Below are 26,272 nucleotides of genomic sequence, written 5' to 3'. Positions count from 1 at the left end.
TTAAATGTAATAGGTTACGGCTCTTGAAGCTTAATGGATGACACAGTGGATTAAAACAGTAAAGTGCAGGCTGACGGAACCGTGCAGCTCCCTGCATCACCAATAGATGTCACTCTCTGCTTTACAGTGGATGGAGAAGAAGCTCAGAGGGATTCAGACTGTTACCATAATGTGTGTGTCCTCTTTTAAAAACAGAAAATCCCCCCCCCACACACACACACACCACCATTCACATGACACTTTTGCTACTAAATTCATTATTTCCCACTGAAATGAATGTTTGAAACTTGAGTCTGCGACATAACACTGAACAAACAAACAAAATCTTTACAGAGGAAGCACATTCAGATTCTTTATTGACCCACAAGGGGAACTTTGTTTTGCAGCAGGAGTACACAGGAGACAGCATTTATAAGGATGCCATAGATAGATAGATATGTTGTTGATCCCGAGGGAAATCACTGTAAAATCCAAATTAAAAAAGTTTAAAAAAACAAACAAAGCAGACAACACAATAAAAAACAATCTAAACCATCCCAGTAAAATCAAGAGAGCGCATACCAAAATGGGAATTTTCACGAAGTGCAATGTGGCAGTGTGCGAATGTTAAGTTAAAGTGCAAAAGAAGCAAGCTGAGGTGGCTAATGGTTAATTTATATATCAAGTTCAACAGGGTGAAAGGAGCTGTGGAGTGTTTAACTTTCCTCACAGGAGCTCTGAGACGATGACCTGAGGGAAGACGCTCAAACTCACTGTGAAGATTTGTGGTGATTTCAGCACAGCCCCATAGCCCGAGCTCTCCTCAGGACCTTGCCTGTTTTTAAATGGTCAGAAGCCCCAGCCTGACACCTCCCTGGTATTTACAAGCCTCCCGAGTCTGCAACAGAAGTTTTCTACATTTTGAATGAGCACTAACAGCATTCGATACTTTGAACATTTATAAAAACTTGACTGCAGGTTGACCAACTCCTTGGGAACAAAAAAACCTGATCATATTTCCACTTCTAGTCCTTCAATGATTCCACATTTGATCTATAGCTCGTTTTAATTGAGTCTCTCATACAGTTCCAGAGCTTGTCTGGAGATAGTGCCTGACCAATATCAGTAGCCTTTGTTGTTTTTTGGACATCCAAAGAACTGTCCCTGAGCCAGAAAAAACAGATGTAGAGCGATGTGATCTGGCATACTGTTGATGGGAAAATGGAGATGCACACTGACCTGACGAAATGACGTTGACCCCAGCGAACCGGTTCTCTGACGGTTCTGTCGTTGAACCGACTTTGAAACGGCTCCACCTCTAGCCTAGCTCCAGTTCCAGATTCTAGTTGATGGGAAAGGGGTAACAGGGGTCTCTCTTTATTACCAACCAGACGAGGACTAGATATAACTCAACATTTTCTAGTTTTTACCGAGCATTCCTTACATAAATTGAGTTGCTAGCAATGAAGATCTGTGTGCATTGTTTTTATTCAGCTTTTCTGCACCCCCACCCTTTCAGAACTCCGGGTCCCCTCTTGGGATTGAACCCCACAGTTTAGGAATCACTGACTTAGATGATGACTTTAATGACTTAAAGCACAGGATGATGTCTTGCTGGTGCCATTGTTCTGTTTAAGAGGTGCTGCCTTTGAGTTTCCTGCCTAGGTTGAGAAGTTTCCTTGATGCCCCCCCCCCTGCAGATCTGTTTTTGCTCCTCAAACTGTTTCATGTTCGTTCGACGACTGGCTTTTATACCTTTTGCAATATTCTCTTGAGGAAGTAAACCGCCTCCTTTGAGTGTTGAAGCTGCCTTTTTTAGGGAATCAAAGACGTCGCCGAACTTTAGAGCGATGGAAGTTCCTCTCCTTTTATCCCCAGGATCTTTGTGCTGCGAGAACAGTCAAGGTTGAAAACAACAGAGAGGAAGGTTGTCAACATTTTTTTTTGGGATACCACGTTTTAAAATGAAATAATGTTTTTTTATTTATTTTAATGACAGCACAGAAGCTTTGAAGGTCACATATTAGCCTCCCTTTTGAACAAGTTAAAATAAGTCTCAGAGCTCCTCAAACGTGTGTGTAGTTTCTTCACTCTAATGCTATATTTGATCATGTCTATAAACGCCTCTATTTCAGCCCTGCTCAGAACAGGCTGTTTCTGTGTCTGTAGCTTTAAATGCAAATGAGCTGTGTCTGACCACGCCCCCTCTCTGGAAGGGCTGGGGTATTTCTTGCTTTCTCGCTACATGCCCTATTGTTCACGATGAGAAGGGAGATTAGGAAGGCAGAACAAACACCTAGCAGTGGGTGTGTCACACACCTTGAGGAGGGGCTACTGCCCTTTGTGATGTCACAAAGGGAAACGTGGCCTGTTTAGGCACAACTTATCTGAAAAGTAGAGCAGGCAAAAGACGGGAGAGGATGGACTTTTTTCATATTCATGGGAGTTTGTAGACGGACTAGAGACCCATATTAGTGTTAGAAAAACATGCTAAAGTTTATTTTGCATCTTGTGGAGGAGGAATGGATCTATCAAAGATTGCAAACAAACTCTTACACTAACTTAGTTGCACAAATACAGGATAAGAAATGACCAAATATTCTGTGTGTAGTGTCTCGGTCTAATTTAGTTGCTATGGTACTGAAACAGTTATTGACCTGCTTTGCTTTTCACCATAACTGTTTCAATGTTAGATAGATAGATAGATAGATAGATACTTTATTGATCCCGAGGGAAATTCAAGCTGTTGACTTTTTTTGGTGTCATGACAACCCTGGTGTCATGACAACCCTGTAAGTGAGTGTTTGTTTTCCTAAAGTTCGCATGAGGAAAGCTACAGCGGCTTTGCATCGGTGGGTCACTGATTAGCCCTCGCTGTGATGAGGTCTGCTCTCAAATCAAAGACATGAAATTCATGCCCTGCTTGCTCTCTTGTGTTTTCACGCCTTCGCTCTCCTCTCTTCCTTCTTTGTCTGTCTCCTTCTTGCTTTCAAACAGAGACCGTCTGTGTGATTAGTAAGTGTCTATCAGTCAGATCTCAGACTCTCTTTCAGACACCGCTTGATTGGCCATCAGAACACATTGTGTGTCCCGCAGCGGGCTGTCTTATTGCCGAGGCGATTGCCGTGGTGTCATTTTTAAGACAGAATCGCCCTGGTCTTTTTGTGATGGCAGAATTGGGTCCTGTCAGCCCTGCAGGACCCGACACACTGGAAGGATTTCAGCTCAGTGCCGGCTTCTTTTGTCTCAGTCTCCATCAGATTCAGTCTGACAGGTTTCATCGATTCTGATTAACCTAATCATTGGGTTGAAAAAAAGCTGCTCCCTTTCCTTTGCTCTGCTCCTCCGGCCCCCGTGAGTCCCTGATCCTCGTGTTAGTCTCCATCCGTCCTCATCACCTGTCACATTAAAGGCAATTTTCACGCTCACATCCATCCTGAGAGCTTATAGACAGAACTCTGATAGATTCAGAGTTGTGACCAAAACTTTGTATCACAAAGTTCCAAAAGCTTTGAAGAACTGAAAGCTTGTTTTGATTTAGTCTGTTATCACACATGGCTATTTATTCAGATGCATTATGCTGCCTGTATTGTTGGCATATTTTTTGTTTCGTTCAATAAAAAAGCCGAATATGAAATTCCTTCTTACCCAAAAACGAGACATATTTTACTTACAGCGATGGCACTGATGAATAATATCTGCCGGGATGCTGAAGTGTCACCAGTTTGCAACCATGCATTTGTAATCTGTTTATAAGATTCAGTTTCTGCATTGGGATATTAACTTCTGTCCTGCGAAGCTCTCGCCAACATCAAGTCTGTCTTATATTCAATCTAGTCCGACTTCCTGCTCGGTCACATCCTCTTTTCCTCTTCTTAGCTTCTTCCACCACCGCCCTCTTCCATCTCTTAGCCTCCGCCATGGTATCAAACAGTACAGAGGCGGGTGAAAGCTGCTTTGTGAACTTGTAATGCTGTCACACTGTCATTTTTAAAACAGAATAATAAATAGCAAAAATGCAAAATACAGCAGAGTCATGAATCTGGATTCATGACATTACAGAAATGGTGGACAGGTTTGGATATGAATGGGGACTTGTGTTCCTCGAGCTTTTCAAATGATCTATTTTTTTTTCTGGGCTATATCTAAATATTGACTCCAAAACATGATGGAGACAGGACACAGGTTCGTTGACATCTCCATGTCCGCCTGTGCAGAAGTGCGTCGCTCGGCACTTGCTGGAAACTTTTGCACTTAATTGAGCGATAAAGGCTGAGACAGATTTTAAAGGAAGAAGGAGTGGGACGACTGAGACGTAAGAGGCAGCGAGTATTTTAGGAGGTGCTGCTGTGTAGGCTGGGATGTTAGCCAGCATTAGATGTGGGAGGGAGAGATAGAGTGAACAAGTTATTCTCCGATCAATCCGTCACTGACCGCTGCACTTTGTATTCTGTGCCGACATGTAAACTGTGAACCCCAGAGGCAACAGACAGCAAAGTTAAAAAGAGTGAGAGGGCAGAGAGAGGAGGAAGAGTACCGAAGAGGGAAACAGAGTCGTATAGATGCTCGCTGTAAGCCGGAGGACGCAGCTTCTGTTTTTGAATGTGAGACAGGATGTTAGGACCAAACAAGATGTGCTTTTAGTTCAGAACATACACTGATGATGTGAAGAGGCAGTTATGACTGTTTAGTTTTAAATAGCCAATGTTTTTGTTGAAAAATCTTTTTTCATTGTTGATTTTTGTTTCTCTCTACTGATTACTCCAGGATTCAGCGATTAATCCTAAACTTTATGGAGAGTGAAATAAATAAAACAGGGAAAAAATGGTTATCTTTCTTTGATTTTTTTTTATTTTTATTTTTTTAATTCTTTTGGGGGCTGCGAAAAAAAATGAAAGGAATGAGCTTTTTCATCTTTATTTTACAGGACGGATACATAGAGAGAGAGAACGTATGGGGAGAGAGAGTGGGAAGATGACACCCTCTAAAGCACAGAGTAGCCTCTGCTCATGGGCACTGTGTCATCTTTCTTTTGTTTGGTTGTCCAACCAACAGTCCAAAACAAGAATTCTGCAGTTTCAATCATTAATCGCAATAACAATCAAATATTACATTTATTTTGTTTTGCAAAACTAAGGAACTATTCCTAACATTAAAAAAACTTGAAAACAAAAATGTTTACCATTTGGCTTAAAAAATGGCTCAAGCTATAAATAGATTTATAAAAAAGAGAATTCATTTGTTTATTTCAGAATACTTTTCTATTATTGAAAGTTGCATTAACTTCATCAGTACTGTCTGTAGGCGACATTGGATGGGAACGATGCAGACCATAATATAGAAAGGTGTGTGATCCAACCTTCACAACAGGGTCCGAAGACGCTAACTAGACTCTTCTCCTCTGTCGCCCCCCGGTGGTGGAATTAACTTCCAAACATTCGATCTGCAGAGTTTTTCTGCACTTTAAAAAAAAAAAAAAAAGAAAAGAAAAGCTAAAGACCCTGCTCTTTCAAGAACTTCTATGACCTTCATGATGATGGCGACGACCATGGTTATTGATGATGATGGTTTTGTTTGATAACATTGACTCTTCTGTACTGATTCAGAGCCTACGTGTGTGAGAAGCATGTTTGTTGATGACATTCAGTTTATGCATTGGGCTTAAATATTTTTAAAAGGATCTCGAAAGTACTCAAGTTCTCAAGTCTGCACTCACATCTGTCAAATAAGAATCAGCTGTCTGTCAGATTCTTACCCTCTGAACACAAATATACTGAATTAACCTTCCTGGTCCTCTCTCCTGTCCTTATCATCTCTCTCTCTCTCTCTCTGCCTTTTCCTCCGTCTGAACATTGTCTTCACCGGGCTCACAGACAATCAGCCGCGCAGTTCTCTGGTGGTTTCCTGTCAGACAGTTCTGTAAGGTGGTGAGGGCTTTTTGTGGCATCTGGGGACGTTTCCGACTACCTGTGTCTCACACAGATTAGCCTGAAGGTGCACGAGTAAAACGGTGCAGAAACATGGACGAGGCAGGATGTTTGATTATTGCAGCTTATTCATCCATTTACCTGATATTATTACATCTGATAGTTCGAACACGTGCACGATGCAGTTTAGAGCCCGAATGATTAATCAGCCGGCCGATAACGGTGACTGTGCGATTTGTTGTTTCCACAACCCAAAGATATTCAGACGCTTATCAAAGGAGCGTGAAGAAAACAGAACATGTTTAAATGAAAGAACGAATGTTTCCTTAAGAATACACAAACTGATTGTATATATTTTATAAAAACAGCCGGGATTGATTATGTGTTTTATAAATTCATGGTGATGAAATGTTGCAGCTTCTAGAAGCCCATTGGTTTTTCATTTACATGAGTGTGTTTTAGGGACATTGTTAAATGGACTCGAGCTTTTTTAATGCTTTTCTATTCTTCTGAGTCGTTGCACTGCAGGTCACATCTTCACATTTACACACTGATGGCAGAGGCTGCTGTGCAGTGAGACCATCAGAAGTAGCTAATCCCATTCACACACAATCACTGACGAAGCTGCTGCCCAAGGACACATCAGACATGTTGCTGCAGGAGCTGGGGATCAAACCCCCGACCTTCTGGTTGGGAGATGACCCACTGTGACAATCAGTCTGGAAGATTCCACTCTCACGGTGTTTGTGTTTCTGTCCCAGGTTCATTCATGGAGGTCAGTTTATGAACGGTCTCGCGGGTCCTACCATAATGAGTGCCGGCCCCTTCCTCTCCACCACGTGGTTCGCCCCCGACCAGAGAGCCACTGCGACCGCCGTGGCCTCACTCTTCGCTCACCTCGGAGGCGCTGCTTCCTTCGTGATCGGACCTCTGATCGTGCCGGCCCCCAATGAAACGGACTCAGGGCCCATATTAGAGGCGGCGCTTCCAGACAGCACCATCCGATCCCGGATCCAGCTGGTTATGTATACAGGTAGGAACAGAAAGGGAGAACCTCCTGAGGGGCACGGCGGATCGATAGCACATCATTTCAACATCATGTCAGCTCCACCAAGGGACACAAATTCAATCAGGCAGAGGGGCTTCAGGAGTTTAGTTTAAAAAACTAAATTATTATCTTCATAACCACCCTCTGAAAAATAGATTGAAACTGTTATGCTTAAGTGATTCAGAAAATTAAAAGCAACACTGAAAAGAGAATGAAGCATGCTGGGAGATATTCAGGCTACAGCTTTTGTTTTACCGAAAATAGTTTTGTTATTAATTTTCCAACAAATAAACAAAGAAGACGTTTGTGATCCCTAAGTTTTGAAAGTAAAAAAAAAAAAAAAAGGTGTACTAGCAACAAGCTAACTGCACACCTTTGTGACCAGTCTTTAAGTCATATAACTCCACCAGGAAGCTGCCGCTTGATTCATTTGCATGCAGTGCAATGAAAGAGAGAGTAAGGGGAATATTTGGATTAACAATACTGCAGACTGAGCTGAGAGCAGTTTTATGCCTGATAGCATCATTTAGTGAAGAGTGAATATGCTATAAATCTATAGACTTGTCTCGCAGGCCATCGTGTGCAATCAAGGGATGCTTTCAGCCGGCTTTAAACATTCCTTAGCAACTTTTTTTTTTGTTGTTCTCACTGTCTTATCTGAACAATACATCCCTGTTTGTGTGTCTGTGCCTCTCCAGAGTTGGCTGTGATAGCCGTGCTTTATGCAGCAGTTGTGCTCTATTTCCCATCGCGCCCACCGGTACCTCCCAGTGTCGCCGCTGCAAGCCAGAGACTCAGCTACAGGAACAGCATGTGCAGACTTTTCAGGTAACAACAAACACACAAAGATCATGAGACACACACACACACATACACCAACAAAGTCATCTGAAAGAGCGGTTCGTGCAGAGACACAGATCTGTATGCCTGACTTGACGTGTCCTTGAATCGTCTCCGTTGCAGACGCGTAAAGCACGTCAAGCTTTTGGTAATGATTTTGAAATTAGTTTCAGGTGCTGTTATGTTTTACGACATCAGACTCGCTATGAGAGCAGTCAGGAGCATCTTTCTGCAGATCAATCAGCGAACACTGTGTCTACAGATCCATTAGGGCTCGTTTGGTTTCCTGTTTACTGATGCATCACAAGCGACTTGTGTTTGGAAGCTAGAGTGACACAGTCCTGTGTTGGAGAAGGATGTAGAATCCAAAATGAAGGTCTGTCACTCACCTTCTGTCTGGAGAAACTCCAGCTTTCCCTCTGGTTTAATTACTTAGCTTAGTAATATAGCAAGCGCTGTGAATAAAAAAAATCCCACCTCTGTATCCGTATTGTCAGGGTCAGTGGATTCTCCTGACACACCTGACCAGGTTGTTGGAGAGAAAGGCTGGCATATTTAATTTGACTCTTATATCAGCCGTTTTGATTCTTGAATTTTTGGTCCTTTATCGTATAGGACAGGTAAAGAGAGACAGGTTACGTTTGGAAAGAGAGAGTGTGGCAAGACGTGCAGCAGATGCTGCAACAAGAGCTTCCTCCTCTGTACATAGGGACGCACTGACCGCTAAACTAAACAAGCACCTGGTTCCTATGTTTCACCTCGAAGGCCCATCTTCAGAAGCGTTTTCCATTAATGCCGGCAGACAGAAACTGCACCTTCAATGATGTTTACACTCTTTGCTTTTTGATGTAATTACAAATGCAGGATATAATTAAGTTGGGCCTTTTTCTGACATGCACTCCTAAACATTTCTGAAAGACATCTGGACAACTGGCCTCAGAAAATGTCCCGAGTTGCGTGTTCACACAGGTACCTGCCAGCGTCGGACAGGTCGGGGGACGTCTCAGCTGCCCGGACAGAAAAAGGACACTGCAGAAATGAGAAGGGGGGTTGGAGTCCTATTCTATCATGAAAAGTAAAACGTCAGTCTTTCCTCCTTGTTAAGTGTGAGCACGTTACGTACTGTGTTTCAGCTCCCAAACATTTACCCGTGGTTGCATCTCGTGCAGCCACAGTAAACATGAGCAGAGGGGTCTCTGGGACGTTCTGTTAGATGACCTGAAAGATAACCAATGTAAAGTGACGTACCTGTCAAAGGGATCTGCAGCCAAAGAATACAATGCATCATTAAAAATGTCACATTTCCTTTATTCTTTTTGGACAGATTCAGTAATTGTTGTGACGATTTGCTTCATCAATTCAACAAAGTCTCCGACATGAACAATATGTTGAGATTAGAGAAGCTCCACTTTTAGGAGTTTTGAAAAAAAAGAACAAGTTTCTTCCAACAGCATTGACGCTGATAGCTTTTTTTTTTTAAAAACTCTGTTTTGATCACTGTGTCTGCCGGTTTTGAAGCGGGGGAGAGCCCTGGAGTTAATTGGTCTCCTGTTAATAACACACTTTCAGACGTGTTTTTCTAAGGGTTCGCAGCCTGTTATTCCATCTCTGCTACACAGAGGCAGCTACAGGAAGTGTGAAGATGTCACACTGAAAGAATGTGAGCCACCTCGGGGTCTTCTTTACTGATGTTTTGAATCCTTTTCTTTTTTCTGGGGCAGCTGTGTTAGAAAGAGAAATGACCTATTATAGCGAGGGTCTGATTCTCAGAACTGGAGCGCCTGCATTTGATGTTTTCGTCTTTTGTCTCCTTCGGCGAGAGCCGAACGGGAATCTAGAGATGATGATGCAATCACACATTCTTTATAGTGCTGCAATACTCTCATCAATACAACTCGTCAAAACTTTCAACCCATGCAGTATCTGTCCTCCCAGCACTCGGAGAGCAGCGCAGCTTTGTCGCTGTTTGCCGCTTCTTTACGCCTGGCATGTGCAGGAATGTGGCCGGGGATCGCAGGGCGAGAGACAGCTGGACAACATCAGTCAGGGATCTGGCCTGGCCTTGTTGGCGCTCGCGCTCTCTCTCTCTCTCTCTCTCTCCCCCCTCTCTCAGAATGAAATAGCTTCAGTGCAGTGCCATGCTTTCTACAGGACATCTGACCGGTGCAGAGAGGCTTAGCTCCCTCTAAGAGCTCCCCTTAGTTACATGAAATGGACCAGGCTGGTAGTTTTGGACAGATGAACATGTCCACACACACACACACACACACACACACACACACACACACACACACACACACACACAGACAAATAAACCAGCCAATTTAACTAGGCCATCCAGCTGAGAGGGTTTCTGTTCCACTTGTGATAGGCAGCCTTCCAGTGACCTGTTTGGGCAGCATGTTGGATCTCTGTCCAGCAGCACCAAGCCTCAGAATTCTCCTGCAGTAAGACATGGCACACTTTAAAATCCTTGAGATGATTTGTACTCAAACTGGAGGTAAAAAGAAAAAAAATGCAACTTTCAAGAGCCACAGATAAATACTGCTTAGTTTCACATTGCATACACGAACGCAGAATCGCTGGGGGTCACGTCACATTGTTTTTGTATTATAAATTAGAAACGTATCGCGTCGTCTCGTAATGTAACTTAATGTACATTGGCGTGGTCAACATACAGCGACGCTTCATTCCAACGATGCATCTCCTGTTAGGCCTGTTCGAGTGGGAGAGGTTTTCCTGCAGCAGGTGGTAGCTGACTCATCAATTTGTCTGATTTGTGTGCCTGATACCTATCCATTGATGGATCTTCTCATCCATTGAGCCTGTCAGGGGCTGAGCACTGCTTAATGATCCCGTGCTTGATGAGTGCTTCCAGCTGCTCACATCTGCCTCCACAGCAGCAGTCTAATTAGAAGCCTGGGCTTCTCTACACGTGGTGCAAAGTTATCATTGTATTGTGATCACAGTGTGAGGGGAAATACTAAACAGCCCAAAGCCTGAGTATTGATGATCCCTCCCGTCCTCCAGCTGACTCACTTTAGCTCCGAAAGTTGTCATCTTGATGCATTGATCCCTAGCCCGGGTCTGCCAAGGACAAATGGCACTTAGCTGATGGCGCCGTCAGCTTTGAGACTTCTTTGGAGACATTTCATCACCAACAGGAAAGGAGAGGCAGAAAAAAAAAGTAACCTCTTTCACCCGCGTGCTCGGGACTGCCTGCTTACATTTGGTTATCTAAATAAGCTTCCGGCTGAGGGAGAAAGGTGCATGGATATTGATTTCCTGCTGTTGTGGCAAGGTTAATGAAAAGGGTGCTCAGGGAAAAAAAAAAAAAAAAAGCTAAGAGGATGCTTCATCACTGGGCTTTTATGATTGTACCTCTGTAGTCCTACTTCCAAGGCCATGTTGCTTCATACTGCCGAGAACAAGATCAGTTATACAAGAAGTAATGCTGCTTAAAGCTCTTTTTTTTCCTTCTTTCTTGGAATGGGATGTGGTCGTCATTTGTGGAAAGGAGCTCTTGACATCGAAGGCTAAATCAATTAAGTGAAGATCGCTTTTTTTCTTTTTGCAAAAGTTGTGCATTCTGGGTAATTATCCAGGCAATTTAACCTCCTGGAAGAGTAACAGTAGACTTCTACTGTGGTGGTAGCTTTACTGGAGTAAAAGACAAATGTATAGGGACTAAGTGTAGCGTATAAAATCTCTCATCATATGTTCCTTTGAAACTTTGAATACATGGCTAGAGCAAAGCTGGGAAGTGTTTTTTTTTTTTGTTCAGGGAGTTTCATGAAGTTTTTAAAAGAAAATGTTGGTTATGATCAGGGATGTTTTTTACATTTCATAGATTAATCAAACCGATTAGAAATATATTAACCAACAATCTGTTATGTTTACAATTTAACGGGCGGTCACATGTTCTCACTGGTTCTCTGTGCAGTCAAAGCATTGTGAGAATAAAGTAGTTTATTTTATTTGATGCAGCAGACACGGAAGAGGAAAGGGTGTGTGCATGTGTTTACAACAACAACAACAACACCAGTACTTTCTCTGTACAGCTTCCAACTCAAAGACAAAACCTCGAGTGTTTACCCGTCTTTGTGTTTCGCACTTTGAGGCTCAGCAGGAGTGCAGGAGGCCCGACGTCTCATCCAGACGCCCCCTGCACGATGCCTCTCAGGATGCCGTCTGCATTAAAACGAACAAGAGGGTGGGAGAATAAAGGCAGGAGTTAAACATCGCACATAAACAAAAAAAAAAAAAAAACGTCTTTGAATCCGCTGCCGGCTTTGCCAGCATCGCCTCATTTATCAGACGCCCAGCAATTCTAATCATACAGTTAGGGTCGAGGAGGTGGCACTGATTTAAATCTGCAGGCCACCTCATTGGGTGAGGGTGTTCCGAGTGATTGTAATTGGGTTGCATGTGATTGGAGGAGTGCCATGTAGCCTAAAGAGGTTAGCGCCGTGTGTGTATACAGGATGTGTGTACATAAAGAGGCATATGGAAATGTCTAGCTCTTTCTTCCCTGTTGTTCTCAGCACACACAGTGAGCTGATGGGATGTTAGCAGACAGCTCGGATCAGACCCTGCAGCACAATATCTGTAGCCTAAAGCCATTTATCACAGCGGAGAGAAGCTGCCTGTTTTCACCTCGCATTTGTAAAGGTTGCTCAACTTGATGAGCAGCCGTGCTTCGGCTTGGCGAGAGCTGGAACAACACGCACAATTTACTCTCGTTAATGCGCGGAAAGTAAGCAGGCTACAGTTTGTGTCGTCAATAATCATTTCTCGAGGGACAATGCAAGGTTTGTTTCAGCTTCTCAGATGTGAGCACCTGCTGTCTGAAACCGTTTAATGTTGTTGTAAAATAAAAAAATCAAAGAATTACAACAACAACAAAAAACAATTTTAGAGAGTACACTGTTCACTCTGTGGTCTTAATGTCCAATCAATGAGTGTTATTATGAATAATAAACACAGAAATAGAAAGAAATCAAAGGGAGCACAGCAGCAGAATAGTTTAGTTTAGTTTATAGAAGAAAAGAGAGAGAGAGAGAGAGAGAGAATGTTTTTGGATTCACCCACCTGTTTCAGACTCGATGAACGGTTTGTTTTTATGTAGATACCTGTTCGCTTTTGCAGCAGCTACTCTCACTTCAGACCTTTATTGTCCCTGAAAGGGGAATTTAATTTACTGCAGGGGAACAAAAACACAACAAATAAGAGGACATGGGAGATGCAACACAACCTGATGAAATGCAACCAAAGAAATGAAAAAATGTCACCGTAAGCTAAAATGAGAAGTGCGGGGGCGCCGATAGCTCAGCGGCAGCGACAGCGCGCGTACCATGTTGCGAGGCCTCGCTCCTCGCGCGGGCGGCCCGGGTTCGCGTCCGGCCTGTGGCCACTTTCCCGCATGTCTCTCCCCACTCTCTCCCCCTTTCCGACTCTATCCACTATCCTCTATCAATAAAGGCAAAAAGGCCAAAAACAAATCTTAAAAAAAAAAAAAAAAAATGAGAAGTGCTATAGTGCTGCTCGAAAGTGCAGCCACTGTTGAAAAAGGATGAAGAGCATTAACTTAACAAATTCCTTTAACGTCGACTCTGCTTTCCTCCCAGTCCGTGTGTTCCGGATACTTCTCCTGGGGTCGACGTGATTTCCAAAGTGACTACACAACACCTGACATTACGGCACAATCCAAAAGAACAGCAATGTCATGAAAACACCAAATGCAGAGACAGCAAAGACAGTGACATTATTATAATATTCACCTATACACACCTAACACACCTCCTCACCAGCGAGGAGCGGAGAGTGTCAGGTTGGTGTATACGTATGTATGTGAAGAGGGAAACAACCTAAAAGATTAAAAGAAACATATATTGTATGGAGCTTCAAATTATGAACAATACCAGAACGTTAACTGAAAACATAAAATATACTACGACCAAAAGTGGACCAATTAGAGCTTTAGATCCCAACACATGCTGGCCTGTGGATGCAGGACATCTGTCTGTTTCAATCATTTGAATCATCGACCTTCCTCTTGTTTCGTCCTAAAACTTGTTTCAGGTGTCGTTTCCTTTTGCTTCTTAAAACGATCAATGATGTGAAGATTTCTCCTCAACCTTTTCAACACTTTCACTGTGCCTGATCCTGACAGAGGAAGTGCAACCAGACACTTACCTTAACAGCTGCAGTTAAGCCAGTACGAGTTTTCCATCCCTCACGTCATAAGAAATGAGGTGTGTTTTTATTTCTCCTGGTCCAACCTAAAGCTTTGGACTGCCACGTTCAGGGTGCATGCTGTCCTCTGGGGTTTCCTCTCAGTGTTAGTTTAGCAGCTTGGCACAGTGTGCTCAGGTAGCTGCTAATCTCTCTGTCACTGCGCTCTGCACAAGCGATAGCCTACATCTTCTACTGTCAGAGCTGTTTGTAAATGCACATGTGTGCATGAAGTGACATCTAGACAGTGGGCTGGTGACCTCGAGCTGGACCTGATGGCAAGCGTCCAAAGACCAGTGGACAGAATCGGAAGGAGACATTCAATCCTGTAGTGGTTTTTTTTTTTTTTTTTTTATCTAAGCCCAGTTTTAACTTGAAGAGGAACAGCTTCAGCTCAGCGTGTTTTTAAAAGCCCGGCCTGTTCTTAACTTAAAAAGTCCTCAGTGCTGTGAATGTTTAGTTTTATAACTAGAAGACAGCGATAGGATCTTCTCAGGAACAGATCTTTGTGGATCTTTTTCACAGCAGGCATTACAGTACAGCCTATTATTTAGTACATCTTGACATATTTGGCTTCAGTATTCATGTCACTAAACACCTGGACAAACAACTAATCTATTCTGTATTTTGGGATAAATACAGCAGGTACTGAAATTGAATTTTACTGAATTAGCTTCTGCTTTTTTTTTTTTTTTTTTAATCTTGTGTGTTTTTTTCTGTCCCCTTTAGAAACTACCGCTTCCTGATGTTAGCGCTGGCCTATGCTGTCCCGATGGGAGTGATGTCCGGCTGGGCGGGAGTCCTGGACATGTTGCTCACACCAGCTAAAGTCAACCAGGTAGGGGAGCGCAGACGCACGAGTTACAAATCCCTTTTAATCTTTTCAATCGTTTCAGATTTGAATGAAGACGCACTTTAGTCAGGCGAGGTCTCAAGCAACACTGAGAACGGAAACGTTGTGCAGACAGCTTTGTCTGTGCACATTTGTTGATAAGGGATTCTGTAGAGCAGCTTTTCTCAAAGCATTTTTCAATGATGCCAAGAACTTCCTGTCCTACGCCAAATATCTTTGGTACTGAAAGAAAACTATGTCAGAGTTTCAGCAGTGCAGGCCACTGGTTCAGATCAGTTAGCTCATGTGCAGAGTCTACAGTCCTTTTCACATTTGAATGTCTGTGTGTCCACTTTGTGCTCCTGTAGTTATAAAGTGTGAGATGTATTTTAGAAAACTTCTGTTTGAACGTTGTTTTTATGATTATGTTTGGTACGAACAATGCATGACGGATGACCTTAATATAAGACTTTAAAAAGGACTGATTCAGACAGCATTTTATCAAAATAGACAGAATTGTTGGCCAGCACCACAATGTTGATCAGCTTTCTTTTTTTTTTAGCTGGGGGAGGGTGGGGTGGGGGGGGATTCCTTGACAAGGTCAGCACTGATTCTGCCAAACACTCCAGTCATTCACTCCCATTCATCACGGTTACCTTTGAGTAGGATAGATCGCAACCAAAAGTGAACAGAAGCTCATCTTGTATTCCTGCAAGAGAAGCTTGTTGGCCCATGTGCCAGGTTTGATTTTTTTTTTTTCTTCTTCCATTTTCAAAAGCTCCTCTGAGCCAGTGATTTGCAAAGCTTTTGACGACCGAAGCCCACTCTGATGAACAATGGGATGAATAGCTGGTGAGGTTTCTTTTTTCCGTTTACACCTTGAAGTAGAAAGTCTCAGTACCTGGAGACGCTGATTGTCCAGGAGATCGTCTTAAAGTCAGCGCACAAAGTCGGCATTGCATTTCAAAGCAGGTCTGACATGCTGGATGTGTTCAAGGACAATTAACCCCATGCCTCCTCTGCTAACATTAGAAGTGTGTTCAGTAAAAACATTCTTCCAGTTAGCTGAACTCTTCTGAAAGGGTTTAATACATTTCTCCTACCTTCTGTTGGAGTTCGACAGCACATTCCTTCTCCTTAAAAAAAAACAAAAACAGATCTAGTCATCGTGCAAAAAATATAGAAGACAAAAATCATGAGCCTTCTCTGTGCAACAATTTTCTCCCTTCTTCTCTTTTCCACTCTTTGAACTTTCTCCGAGCTCCTGCCTGTGATATGCGGAGAAACGAATCGATCGCAATTCAAGATTTGAAATCATCATATTCAGCCTGACCCAGACAAAGGGGAGGAGAAAAGTTTGGCTGAGTGTGTGTGGTTTGTATCACAGAAAGACAAAGGGAGTGCAGAGCGCCCTGGTCGCCTGCCACCAGCACTACGTAGATTAGGAAGCGGGTGTGGCCTGTATGCCCTTCTCTCTAGAGAACATACACACAGCTCTCACAGATAACTGTAAACCAGCTGATATCAGATTTATCAAACATGTTCCTGCAGATGGATGTGATTGGACAGTTTTCTTCAACTTTAAACTTCTTTCATCCTCTGCTTCATTCACTCATTCGTCTGTCTCCGAAATCTAGCTCCATCTCTTCTGGATTCTCTGTTGATCTTTGTCAGAATCTTTCTTCCAGCTGTCTCTCCAGGGTTCCTCCTCCAGACAAATATAGATGCTTCTGTCATGTGCTCTCTCAGCTAGCCGGGCAGCCTGATTGAGAGATTACCAGAGGTGCTGTGAGGCAGAAGGAGCAGTCGCCATCGGATGAGACAAATGTTTCTGCCGACTTTCTCAAACTTGAAAAACAAACTCGAGTCTATTCTGCAGAAGAAGTTCTTCATGAAGCCTTCTCTGTGGAACATTTATTGCAGATGAGATGAAGTGTTGAAGGACAAAGCACAGGACTTTGGTTACAGCTGAAATGTTCTCTAAGACGGCGGGGTTGATTGAATAAATGAGAGACAGAGAGGTGGAGACATGCAGGCATCGAACAGCGCAGAGGGAGGCAGTGTGCTGATCTCAGTGGGCTTGTAACGATGGCAGGATTGTTGCTACTAAAACTTCATATACTTTTGGACATGTACGCACTGGGATTTATAACTACTCTAATGTTTATGGCTTCATAAATGCAAGGGCGGTAATAAAGTAGATTGAATTCCAGCGACATTAAAACAACCTGTAAACTGTCTGTGAGCAATCTGACACTTAAATGATCCTGTTTAGGAGATGTTTAGGAGTTTCTGCTCTGGACGCTTCGCTTCATTTCCTTAACGGTTAAAAGTGAAGTAACCATCAGAAGTCCTGCAGCTCAAGGCCTTTCCATCACAGACGCCTAAGAAAAATGGGCAGATTTTTTTTGTTTGTTTGTTTTCAATTTCATGCCTGAGATCGTGCATAATTCTCTGATGCAGTACACCAGGTTTTTTTTTTGGTTTTTTTTTTCTGCAGCCACAATATTTTGTCAGAAAACCATCCATTGGGATTGTGATCAGGTTGAATGTAGGAGTGTGAATGAATCCAGGACGAGAGCTCTTCAAACACAAAGGAGATCAGGCTGTTGGTATTAATGTCTTGTTTTTGGTTTGGAAATGACTGGGTGGTGTATTGCTGTGTTTCCAGTTGAACTTGGAAGTGGAAAATTCCGAGTTCCCAGTCAGGAGTGTCAACTGGAAGTCACATTTACTAGTCGGAAAGTCGTACTTGCCCGAGTTAGAATCCAACATGACTGCTACGTGCATCAACCGGAATGCTAAAGCTGCAACTGTGCTCCTCTTTTTTGTGTGATTAAATCAATCACACCGATAGCATTGTGCACGGTCTCTCTGTGGACGTGTTGTCATTTCATTTTTGTCCTCAAACTGTCACGTGGTGTGTTGATATCGTCTGGTGTTGGCTAACAAAACCAAAGTACTCCTGGAGGTGTCCATGTTGCTTTTCCGACTGACAACTGGAACAAGCTCAACTCGGCTGTGACTTCCCAGTTTCCCGAGGTAGATGGAACGCGGCATATGAGCAGGGAAAGGTTCTGCACTCCTGGAGCTTTGATTGTGTGCTGAGTCAGCTATTCAAGGAGGGGAAAAAAAAGAAGGTAGACCCGCCATTAGACGGACTGAATAGGGGGCTTCGCTTCATCATAAAAAGTATGACTCAGGAAAGAGGTGCCTCAGTGCTCTAAGAAGTTGGACATAATTGTTCCCTAAATGGAGGTTGGCCGTTTAGAAGTCACACGACGAGAAATATGATCCAGGCTTTTAAAAAAAAGAAAAAAAGAAGGAAAAAAAAGCTCCAAAATGAATTAAAGTGGGTGATTGAGCGAGAACATAAGAGGAAACAAAAACTGCTGTGTCAAGAGCTTTCAACTAAGACTTCTCCCCACCTCGTGTAAAGCACGTTAGGCTTTTTGACACTACAGTACAGACGACATGATAAAGCTTCCAACCTGCGTCTTCCAGCAGTTAATTAACCTCCACCTACGTTTGAAGTGTTGTAATTTGGGTGTCAGCGTTGGCTTGGCTGATTTTGAGTTCAGCCTCCTGCGTCGGTGTGCATACTCGTGTTGCATTAGACAGCCACAGAAAGCATTGTGCTGGTGTCGTGCAGCCTATGTTGATGCTGCTCATGCTGTTATAGCTGCCATGGGGTTAGTGGGTGTTTTTATAATGTTTGCCTATCAAATGTTTTTGATCCTCGTCTCTCACAGTGCCTCCTCGAGCTATAAAAACAAGAGAACGGTGCCTTTCAAATGAGCTTTTAGTGTTTTTACAGAAGGCTGAGCTCCCGAAGGAGTGTAATTTAGCTCACTTTTTAATGACATTTTGACATTCATCACTATCCAAGCCAGAATACATTTTACATCTAATAACTTTGATAGTCCACTTTTCTTCGTTACAGACTTTCCTGACAGGTTGCTGCAGAGTGTGATTAAGCAAAAAGCATCAGTTCCTACTTTAGATTCTGCTCCCTCGCCGTCTCATCCTCCATCTGGTTGGATTTGGTTGAATGTGAGTTATTGCCTCGGGGAGATTGATGGGAACCAAACGCCTTCACTGGCGCTGGGAGACGTTGTTGCCCGGGCGCCACACACTGATTGGTTTTGTGAATGTGTGCACACGTGCCACACTTTACCTCGTATTGATTTTGCTGGAGCTCCTCTGCCGTAATGTCCTTTCCCCTGACTTTAAGGCCAAGTGGATGTGTTGGCCTTCATGCCTGTGAATAAGAAAGGACCACAGTCTAACGCACAGCTGTTTTTATAGGAGCGCTACCTTACAATTACCAGACGCATTGATGAACAGGCAGGCCGAGGCAGGCTTCAGACTCACTGTCACAGACTTCATGTGGAACCCTGAAATAACCTCATCATCTCTTCTCCTTCTTCTCCCACTGTCCTCTGTCCTGTCAGGTGGACGCAGGTTGGATTGGATTCTGGTCGAGTGTTGGTGGATGTGTGTTTGGAGTAGCAATGGCCAGGTAAGTTTTTCTTTATTTAGCAATGCAGCTACAACATTGTCCTTTTTTTTTTTTTTTTTTTTTTTTTTTTTTTTACACCGCATCCATTTTCCTCTGACGACATTTTAATGGTTGGAACTTAAATGTTATAACGTCGCACTGCGTTGGCTTGAATTTCCCTCGGGATCAATAAAGTATCTATCCATCCATCCATCCATCCATCCATCCATCCATCCATCCATCCATCCATCTATCCATCTGTCTTCGAGGTTGTAAGTCGTATGAATTAGGACGTTCGTTAGTTTAGAAACTTAAATCAGTGTCATTCCTGGAAGAACTGGTTTTCATGTTTTAACAAAAACTTGAAAGCGTTGCGTCATATTTTGAATTGTTAAGACATTTTATTTTCATTTAAAGTAAGTGGCATTGCACTCAGTGAAGTCATCGATGTAAATGTGGACGTGTGACTTGATCAAGCGCAGGATGTTGTGCAGCAACAGACCAAAGACTAAAATGTGTAGGCGGTGGCTTGGGTGAGTCCAGGTGGAATTCATAAGTTGTTTTCACATAAGCACTCCAATTTCAAGACAATTCCAGGAAGACTGCTCCTGAAATCCCTTCTTTTTTTCTTTTTCTTTTTTTTTCTTCATAATGTCACATCTTACCTCAGGAGACGCCAGCAAGCATGCGCTCCATCTGACAGCGATAGTCTCCTGCTGTGAGGAGCATATGTGAACAGCCAGGTCTGAACAGTCCTCCTTAAAATCATCCAGATATTATGGGGAGTGCGTATGTGAAAACGTCTCTGGATTCCATCAGGACCTCTGTGCGGTTTATAACGGTATTAATAACTTATCAGTCTTACATAAAGAACAGTTAATGGTTGCATTAAAGTTAAAGATTGTGTCTCTCCCTCCTTCCCTTCTAATTTAATCTGCTTTCTTAATCTATGATCTGAATCCAGCCAAACAGTGAGAGAGTGAGGGCAATAGATGCTAATGCAACAGCCACTTCCCCTCCGTTGATGGATAGGGAGGTACATGGCGAAGACAAAGTGTGGAGTCTGCAAAAAGCAGGGGATTCATTCCTGCTCTGATGGAAATATATGTTTATTGCAGGCTGAGGCCCAATCAGCACTTCCATGCGGACCTAGTGTTTTCTTAAAGCTGTAATCAGGGAAATGAGCCCATAACTCCCACTGTTAATCAATGAAGCTGCTCGCAGCAGATGAAAGTGTATGTAAACAGAGCCGTTGAATTATTGGTGTTGATTACGTGGACTCTGAGTCACTGGAGGGATTGATTCGGCTCTCTTCGGTGCAACAGTTGACAGTTAAATGGAATTCAGCTGAAACAATCGACGTTAGCGCCCTGTGAAAGTGTGCGTCACATGGCAGAGGTATGAACCTGTGTTGAATAAACCCATGAACTTTAGATGAATGAATGCACAATGAAAACATAAAAGCACACAGAAGGGAAGACATTTTGCAGCGAAACAAACAAACAAACAAACAAACATTTCAATAAAATGGAAGCGATCACACCAGGCTCAGTTGGCCGTCTACTCCCTCTTTCACACCGTTTTTCTCAGTAATATAGCTCATTTTATTCTCAGTCATTTCATAAATGTATGCTCTTCAGAATTATTGCACTTTGTAGGGGCTCTCCTTTTTTGAGGGAATGAAAAGCCCAAAATGCAGAAATAATTTAAAGCTGCCTCTGACAGACACGGTGAAAGTAAAAGTTGTTACAAAAGAACTCTTAACATTTGAATGTCATCTTTCAGAACCCTGAAGTCATTTTCTCTACATTATGCAAACATCTATATATTGCATGTCTGCAAATAGCCGTTTGCTAAAGTAAAGCTAGATTAGAACCTGATTGAAATGTTCACCTGTTTTGATCTGTGGCTGCTGCAGCCGCTCGCTCATTCACAGCAGGGAGCAGACGTTCAGTTAATTATCATCAGTCGCTGGGCGGATGCCTTTTTTTTTTTTTTTTTTTCCCTCGCGTCATCTCTTTGATTGGTGACACATTCGGGAGCTACAGCCGAGATGTTATATGACCGCGGTCCTTTGATTAGTGAATGTTTCCAAATGTTTTTTTGGGTTTCTCTTTCTTTCCCCTTAAATTAAAATGATGCCTCTGTCTGCATTTTCTCTCTTCACCCACTTGCTGCAATATGGCATCATTAGATTCACTCCCAGAAAGGCTGGCGGTAATGAACTGAACAGAGAGCAATTTTTTGTCCCTTGTCTCACCTACTGGCAGACCAGAGGAAGTTAATGTCCTTCTCCCTCCAGCTCGCGTCACACAGTGCCAGTTTGCCACAGGCCTCTGAAAATGGCCCTCCTCTAAAAGCTCTTTGAGCTGCAGGTGTTGCTGTCTCATGCTGAATACATTTCTTGAAGCCCTGGCACTTGCCCCCTGCCAAAAATAAAAACACTGGCTGCTTGCAAACAGTTCATTGATTTGCTGCTGGATAGTTAAGTGGCAGGAAGCCCGATGCTGCAGGTTGAATTACAGGTGGCTGCTCCAAGGTGTGGCACCCGTCAAGGAAGCAATTTGGATAAACAATCTGACCGGCTGCTGTTTGGATTTTGTGGCCCGGACTAGGGCTGGGCGATATGGAACAAAACTAATATATCCATATTTTTTCGCTGAATGGCGATACTCGATACCGATATGTCTGATATTGACAGTCAGTTGCACAAGTTCAACATGTACATGAAAATAAACCGGTTTGTGAAGTTAATGAATTTTTGGCATCACAAAATAATCAGGGTTTTGTTATCGATTTTGTTTTTTAAGTTTGGCTCAGAGAGAGAGAACGAGAGGAGGGAGAGACGTGTTTAACATCATTTTAATGCAACATGAACTATATTGGTATTGACAATATTGTCTTACCCTATGTCTTGTCTGAAAATATATTGATTTATCTTAAAAACTCAATATGTGGCCAGGCCGAGCCTGGACAGAAGCTGATTGAATAAGAGTGATGGGCTGTAGGGTTTTTTTTTTTGTTTTTTTAACAGATTAGTGGAATGAAGAAAATTACTTACAGGCATCACTTGTTATCTTCCCATTAAAAGCCCCAGGAAAAGAGAGGAGCTATGGGGTGCAGATTATTATCCTGCACATTATAGAGGTGTGAGTGTGACAATACTTCAGGTAAATGAAATGAGATGGAGCAAACACAAACGAGAATCAGCCAGGTCCTAATTTGTTTCCCCTGCAGACATGGACAATCTGGGATTGCATGCTGATGATCATATTATACTGTCAACATCTATTAAGTTCTCTACTGCATGTCCCTCACTACAGATGTCGACAGGCCACAGTGATACGATCGTACAGATGATGACATTTGATCACTCCCTGCTGCAGGAGATAGAATCTGATTCTCAATGATGTTATCTTTATGGCCATAAATCCTGTTAGAGCGCTGTAAAAATGTGTGTTTAATTCTGACGTTACCTCATAAAGACATAACCCTCTTAACACATATGGAGCTGGGAATTACATAACTAGAACCATTAAAACATTTACAGCATATTGTTTCCTTGGCTAAACACTGAAGCTTCAGTGTTTAGCTAACATTTTTAGGTTGGGCAGAATCAACCAGTTTGCTTTCCCGCTTCCATCGCTGCAACGTCTGCTGGTCTGTCGTTTACCTGGCCATCCGAGGGCAATCCAAAAAGGGGCGTCAATTTGGAGACGTGCCCCTAAAACCGCCTACCTCCCTCTGGTCAAAACAAAAACGGACCACTCTGGACTGTAATGGAAACTTAGAAGGAGGACATACTGGCTGCTAGCCCTAATGTCTGATCATAGTGAAGTCCTTTTACGGTTTAATTCAGTAGATATCTTACATATTGGTCCTTTACATACAATGTAACTCATTAGGATAGAACATATTGCTTTGGTCAGCCATTAGCATGACTAAAACTCTGCTCATTTATATCAATTCAGTTCAGTCACACCTGACTTATCATGCCCATTGGTGACCAAAACCTTTATCAAGTGGACTCAGGAACCATCAGAGCTATTATAGGAAATAAGCCACTTATCATGATTCTGCCCAGAGGATCAGATTGGATTGGATTCAGGGAAGTAGCCTGTGATCCTCTCTGCAAAGAGATGAGGGCCTGCCTGGATGGAGGCAAAGGATTTTGTCCCTCTCTGGCACCAGGGGTGGTATGGGAGTTGTGGATGCAGGCCAGTCATTGGCAGATGGAGGATGCAGATTTAAAGGGTGCAGATGCGGCGAGAGAAAGCAGGGATCCCTTTTGTAGTAGCCAACATTTACGCTCTGAGTGGGCTGTGTAAAGCTTTAAATCTCTTTTAGTAAAAAAAAAAACTTCCCATGCTGCTTTTACCCTGCTCTGACTCATCGAACAGCGACAGAAAAAAACCCTGTGAACATGAAACTAATATGTCGAGGCTGTGAATGACAGAACATGAAATCCCAGGAGACACTGATGTCGTCTAAAAAAAAAAGCCACTGGAACATTCTCAGTGGTGATTGTTCTCATTATCCGTCCACGAGATGATTTCCCTCATCGGCCCGGCCCTTCAGCACGCTGTCAGAACTTCACAACCTAGCTGAACTAATCAGCCATTTCCAGCGCTTCTTTTTATTCTTGCGTAAAGTTCATTGTCAAGTTGAGCCCTCTTTCTTTTTTTTTCTTTTTTTTCTCCAGCATGGTGCCAGTGAGCAACAAAACAAAAGCAATTAGTGTCTGTCTTTGCTTCAGGCTTCTGTAGCTTCATCTAATCTTTCACCAGCATACATATGCAAACCCAGAGGAGAGGAGGGGAGTTAATGAACTATGATGGTTTAAAAGAAAATAAAACCCAGCCCTCCAGAGAGAGTTTGGTGAAGCAGTTGGATCGCTTGTCTTCTACAATATAATGCAACTGGCATCTCAAGTTTGCCTGCTTAGCTGGTGAGACAAATTGAATCAGCTCCTGGATAAGTGTCGGCTTGTGTAATGACAAGTACAACTGATGCACTCAGAAACAAGCGGGAGAAGAAAATGATCTCGTCGTTCTCTGAAACAATGAATGTCTCCTCTTATAGATTTTGACATGAGTCACAGAGGAAGCAGACAATTAGATATTGCATAGCCGCTTATTGTGTTTGTAAATGATGCCGCTTGTTGCTGAAGCAGCTGTCTTTGCTCACTTCACTAATCGTGTCTGTGTTTGTCCTTTCATATTTCAGGGTTAGTATTGTGAATGTTTTTTTTTAAAGGGCTTTACTCGACTCAGATTTATGTCAGTCGGATCAGGATGTGATGGTTAATATGAAGCTTCCACTTACACTGCAAAAACTCAGATATTTCAGAGCTCCAGCTCCAGCTAGTGGCGGGCGGCTGTGTTACAGCTTTGACACCGCCGTCGACCAACATTAAAGGGATACTTCACCCATTTACATGAAGCTTTGTATCATTAGAAACATGGTAGTAGTGTTGAATGGTCGTGAATCCAGCCCTCATTTTGCCCTGAGACGAGAAACATTTATTTTTCTTTGCTTGAAAGTTTTCTTCGTGTGATGCAAAAAGCGTCATATTGCATATTGGATATTGCATATTGAATTCACGACCATTCAACACTGCTACCATGTTTCTAATGATACACAGCTTCATTCAAATGGGCGAAGTATCCCTTTAAAGGCCAAAATGGACATTAAAAAAAAAAAAATCTTTTAATCCTGTTGTGGACGAGCAAGGATGCCGACTTTAATCGTTTAGTTAGAGAATTTAACTTGAAAAACTCTTGTTCATAGCCGCTTCCTATTTTCATCACTGAGTCTATTTGTTTTGGAGACGAGGAGACGTTTTGAGACTTTGTTTGTCGAGGACTCACACTGAAATGCTGCTGCACCTGCACTGCCAAAGCTGAAACCAGAGAGCCCGAAATGTGGCTGACAACCTTTGAGTTTACTGTGGATCTTCTGATAATACAAATCTTCAACTTCTCTCAAGTGAGGCGAGGCAGCTAAATTTAAGATACACACTGAGGATCTTCAAATTGCATTACAGAACTGTAAGGAGAAAAGATTTACAATTCATTAAAATAGTTAAAGTGCAGACAAGAGGTTCAAAGTTAAAAAGTAATTCAGGTCTGATATTTGAGCTGTTTTACTAACTGATATTCTTCTTCTCTCTCCCTCTTTCACTCTCTTCCAGGTTCGCAGACTCTATCCGGGGGATGCTGAAATTGATCCTGGTGCTGTTGATGGCCGGAGCCTCACTGTCCTCTACCTGGTTCACACTCACCTGTCTGTGCAGAGTTACTCACCTCCCCTCCACTGCAGGTGAGTCCACACAGCAGCATCGCTGTCAAGGTCAATGCATTTCGTCAGTGCAGACACAACTCAGCGGCAGAATGAAATCAGTGTTCAGTTCAAGAGTTTATCTGGCGTTTGTTTTCTGTGTGCAGGACAATCTACTCAGAAATGTTTCATTTATTTGTTGAAGACAAGACGATATTTGTCATTTTTGTGTTTTCACAACCTTCTTAATGTCAGGGTCGTCTTCCAAATGTCCCCTGGATTTCCTCCCCTGTATAAATAGGCATAAATCTAAATGTAATCTAGGGCCTGTTCCCTGCCATGAAAACACACTGAGTTCCTCTAAAGGTTCCTTGTCGCTGGAGAAACTTTTGGAAGTGAGAAAGCAGCTTTGAAAACCCCAATAAATCTCTGTCTGTTCATGCAAGTCATAACTAACTGGCGGCATTGTCCTAAAATAGGGCCACTAAATACAGAATGGTTTATTGCATTTCAGCCATTCACAGCCTGAATGCTTCAAGTCGACATGTAAATCATGTTGTTTCTCTTTGATTTCCAGTGTTAACGTATGGAGCCAAAGCAATAAAAACATGTCTCCATTTCCAAATACCTGC

General features: G+C 42.8%; 1 protein-coding gene across 2 annotated transcripts in view; it reads left to right on the top strand.

Annotated features, from left to right (window-relative positions):
* Window positions 1–26,272, top strand: part of slc49a4 (solute carrier family 49 member 4) — a gene marked incomplete at its 5' end in the record, with an annotated part of 48,526 nt that overhangs the window by 7,754 nt on the left and 14,500 nt on the right. For both annotated transcript variants that reach the window (XM_079356908.1, XM_079356909.1), the window contains 5 exons: window positions 6,668–6,939; window positions 7,653–7,782; window positions 14,758–14,866; window positions 19,315–19,382; window positions 25,555–25,682. In XM_079356908.1, the coding sequence (XP_079213034.1) occupies window positions 6,668–6,939; window positions 7,653–7,782; window positions 14,758–14,866; window positions 19,315–19,382; window positions 25,555–25,682 (707 nt within the window). The remainder of the gene's footprint in view (window positions 1–6,667; window positions 6,940–7,652; window positions 7,783–14,757; window positions 14,867–19,314; window positions 19,383–25,554; window positions 25,683–26,272) is intronic.

Source organism: Symphodus melops (assembly GCF_947650265.1).
Source record: "Symphodus melops genome assembly, chromosome: 12".
NCBI lineage: Eukaryota > Metazoa > Chordata > Actinopteri > Labriformes > Labridae > Symphodus > Symphodus melops.
The sequence above is the reverse complement of the archived record's forward strand: the minus strand, read 5'-3'. Positions and strand labels throughout refer to the sequence as shown.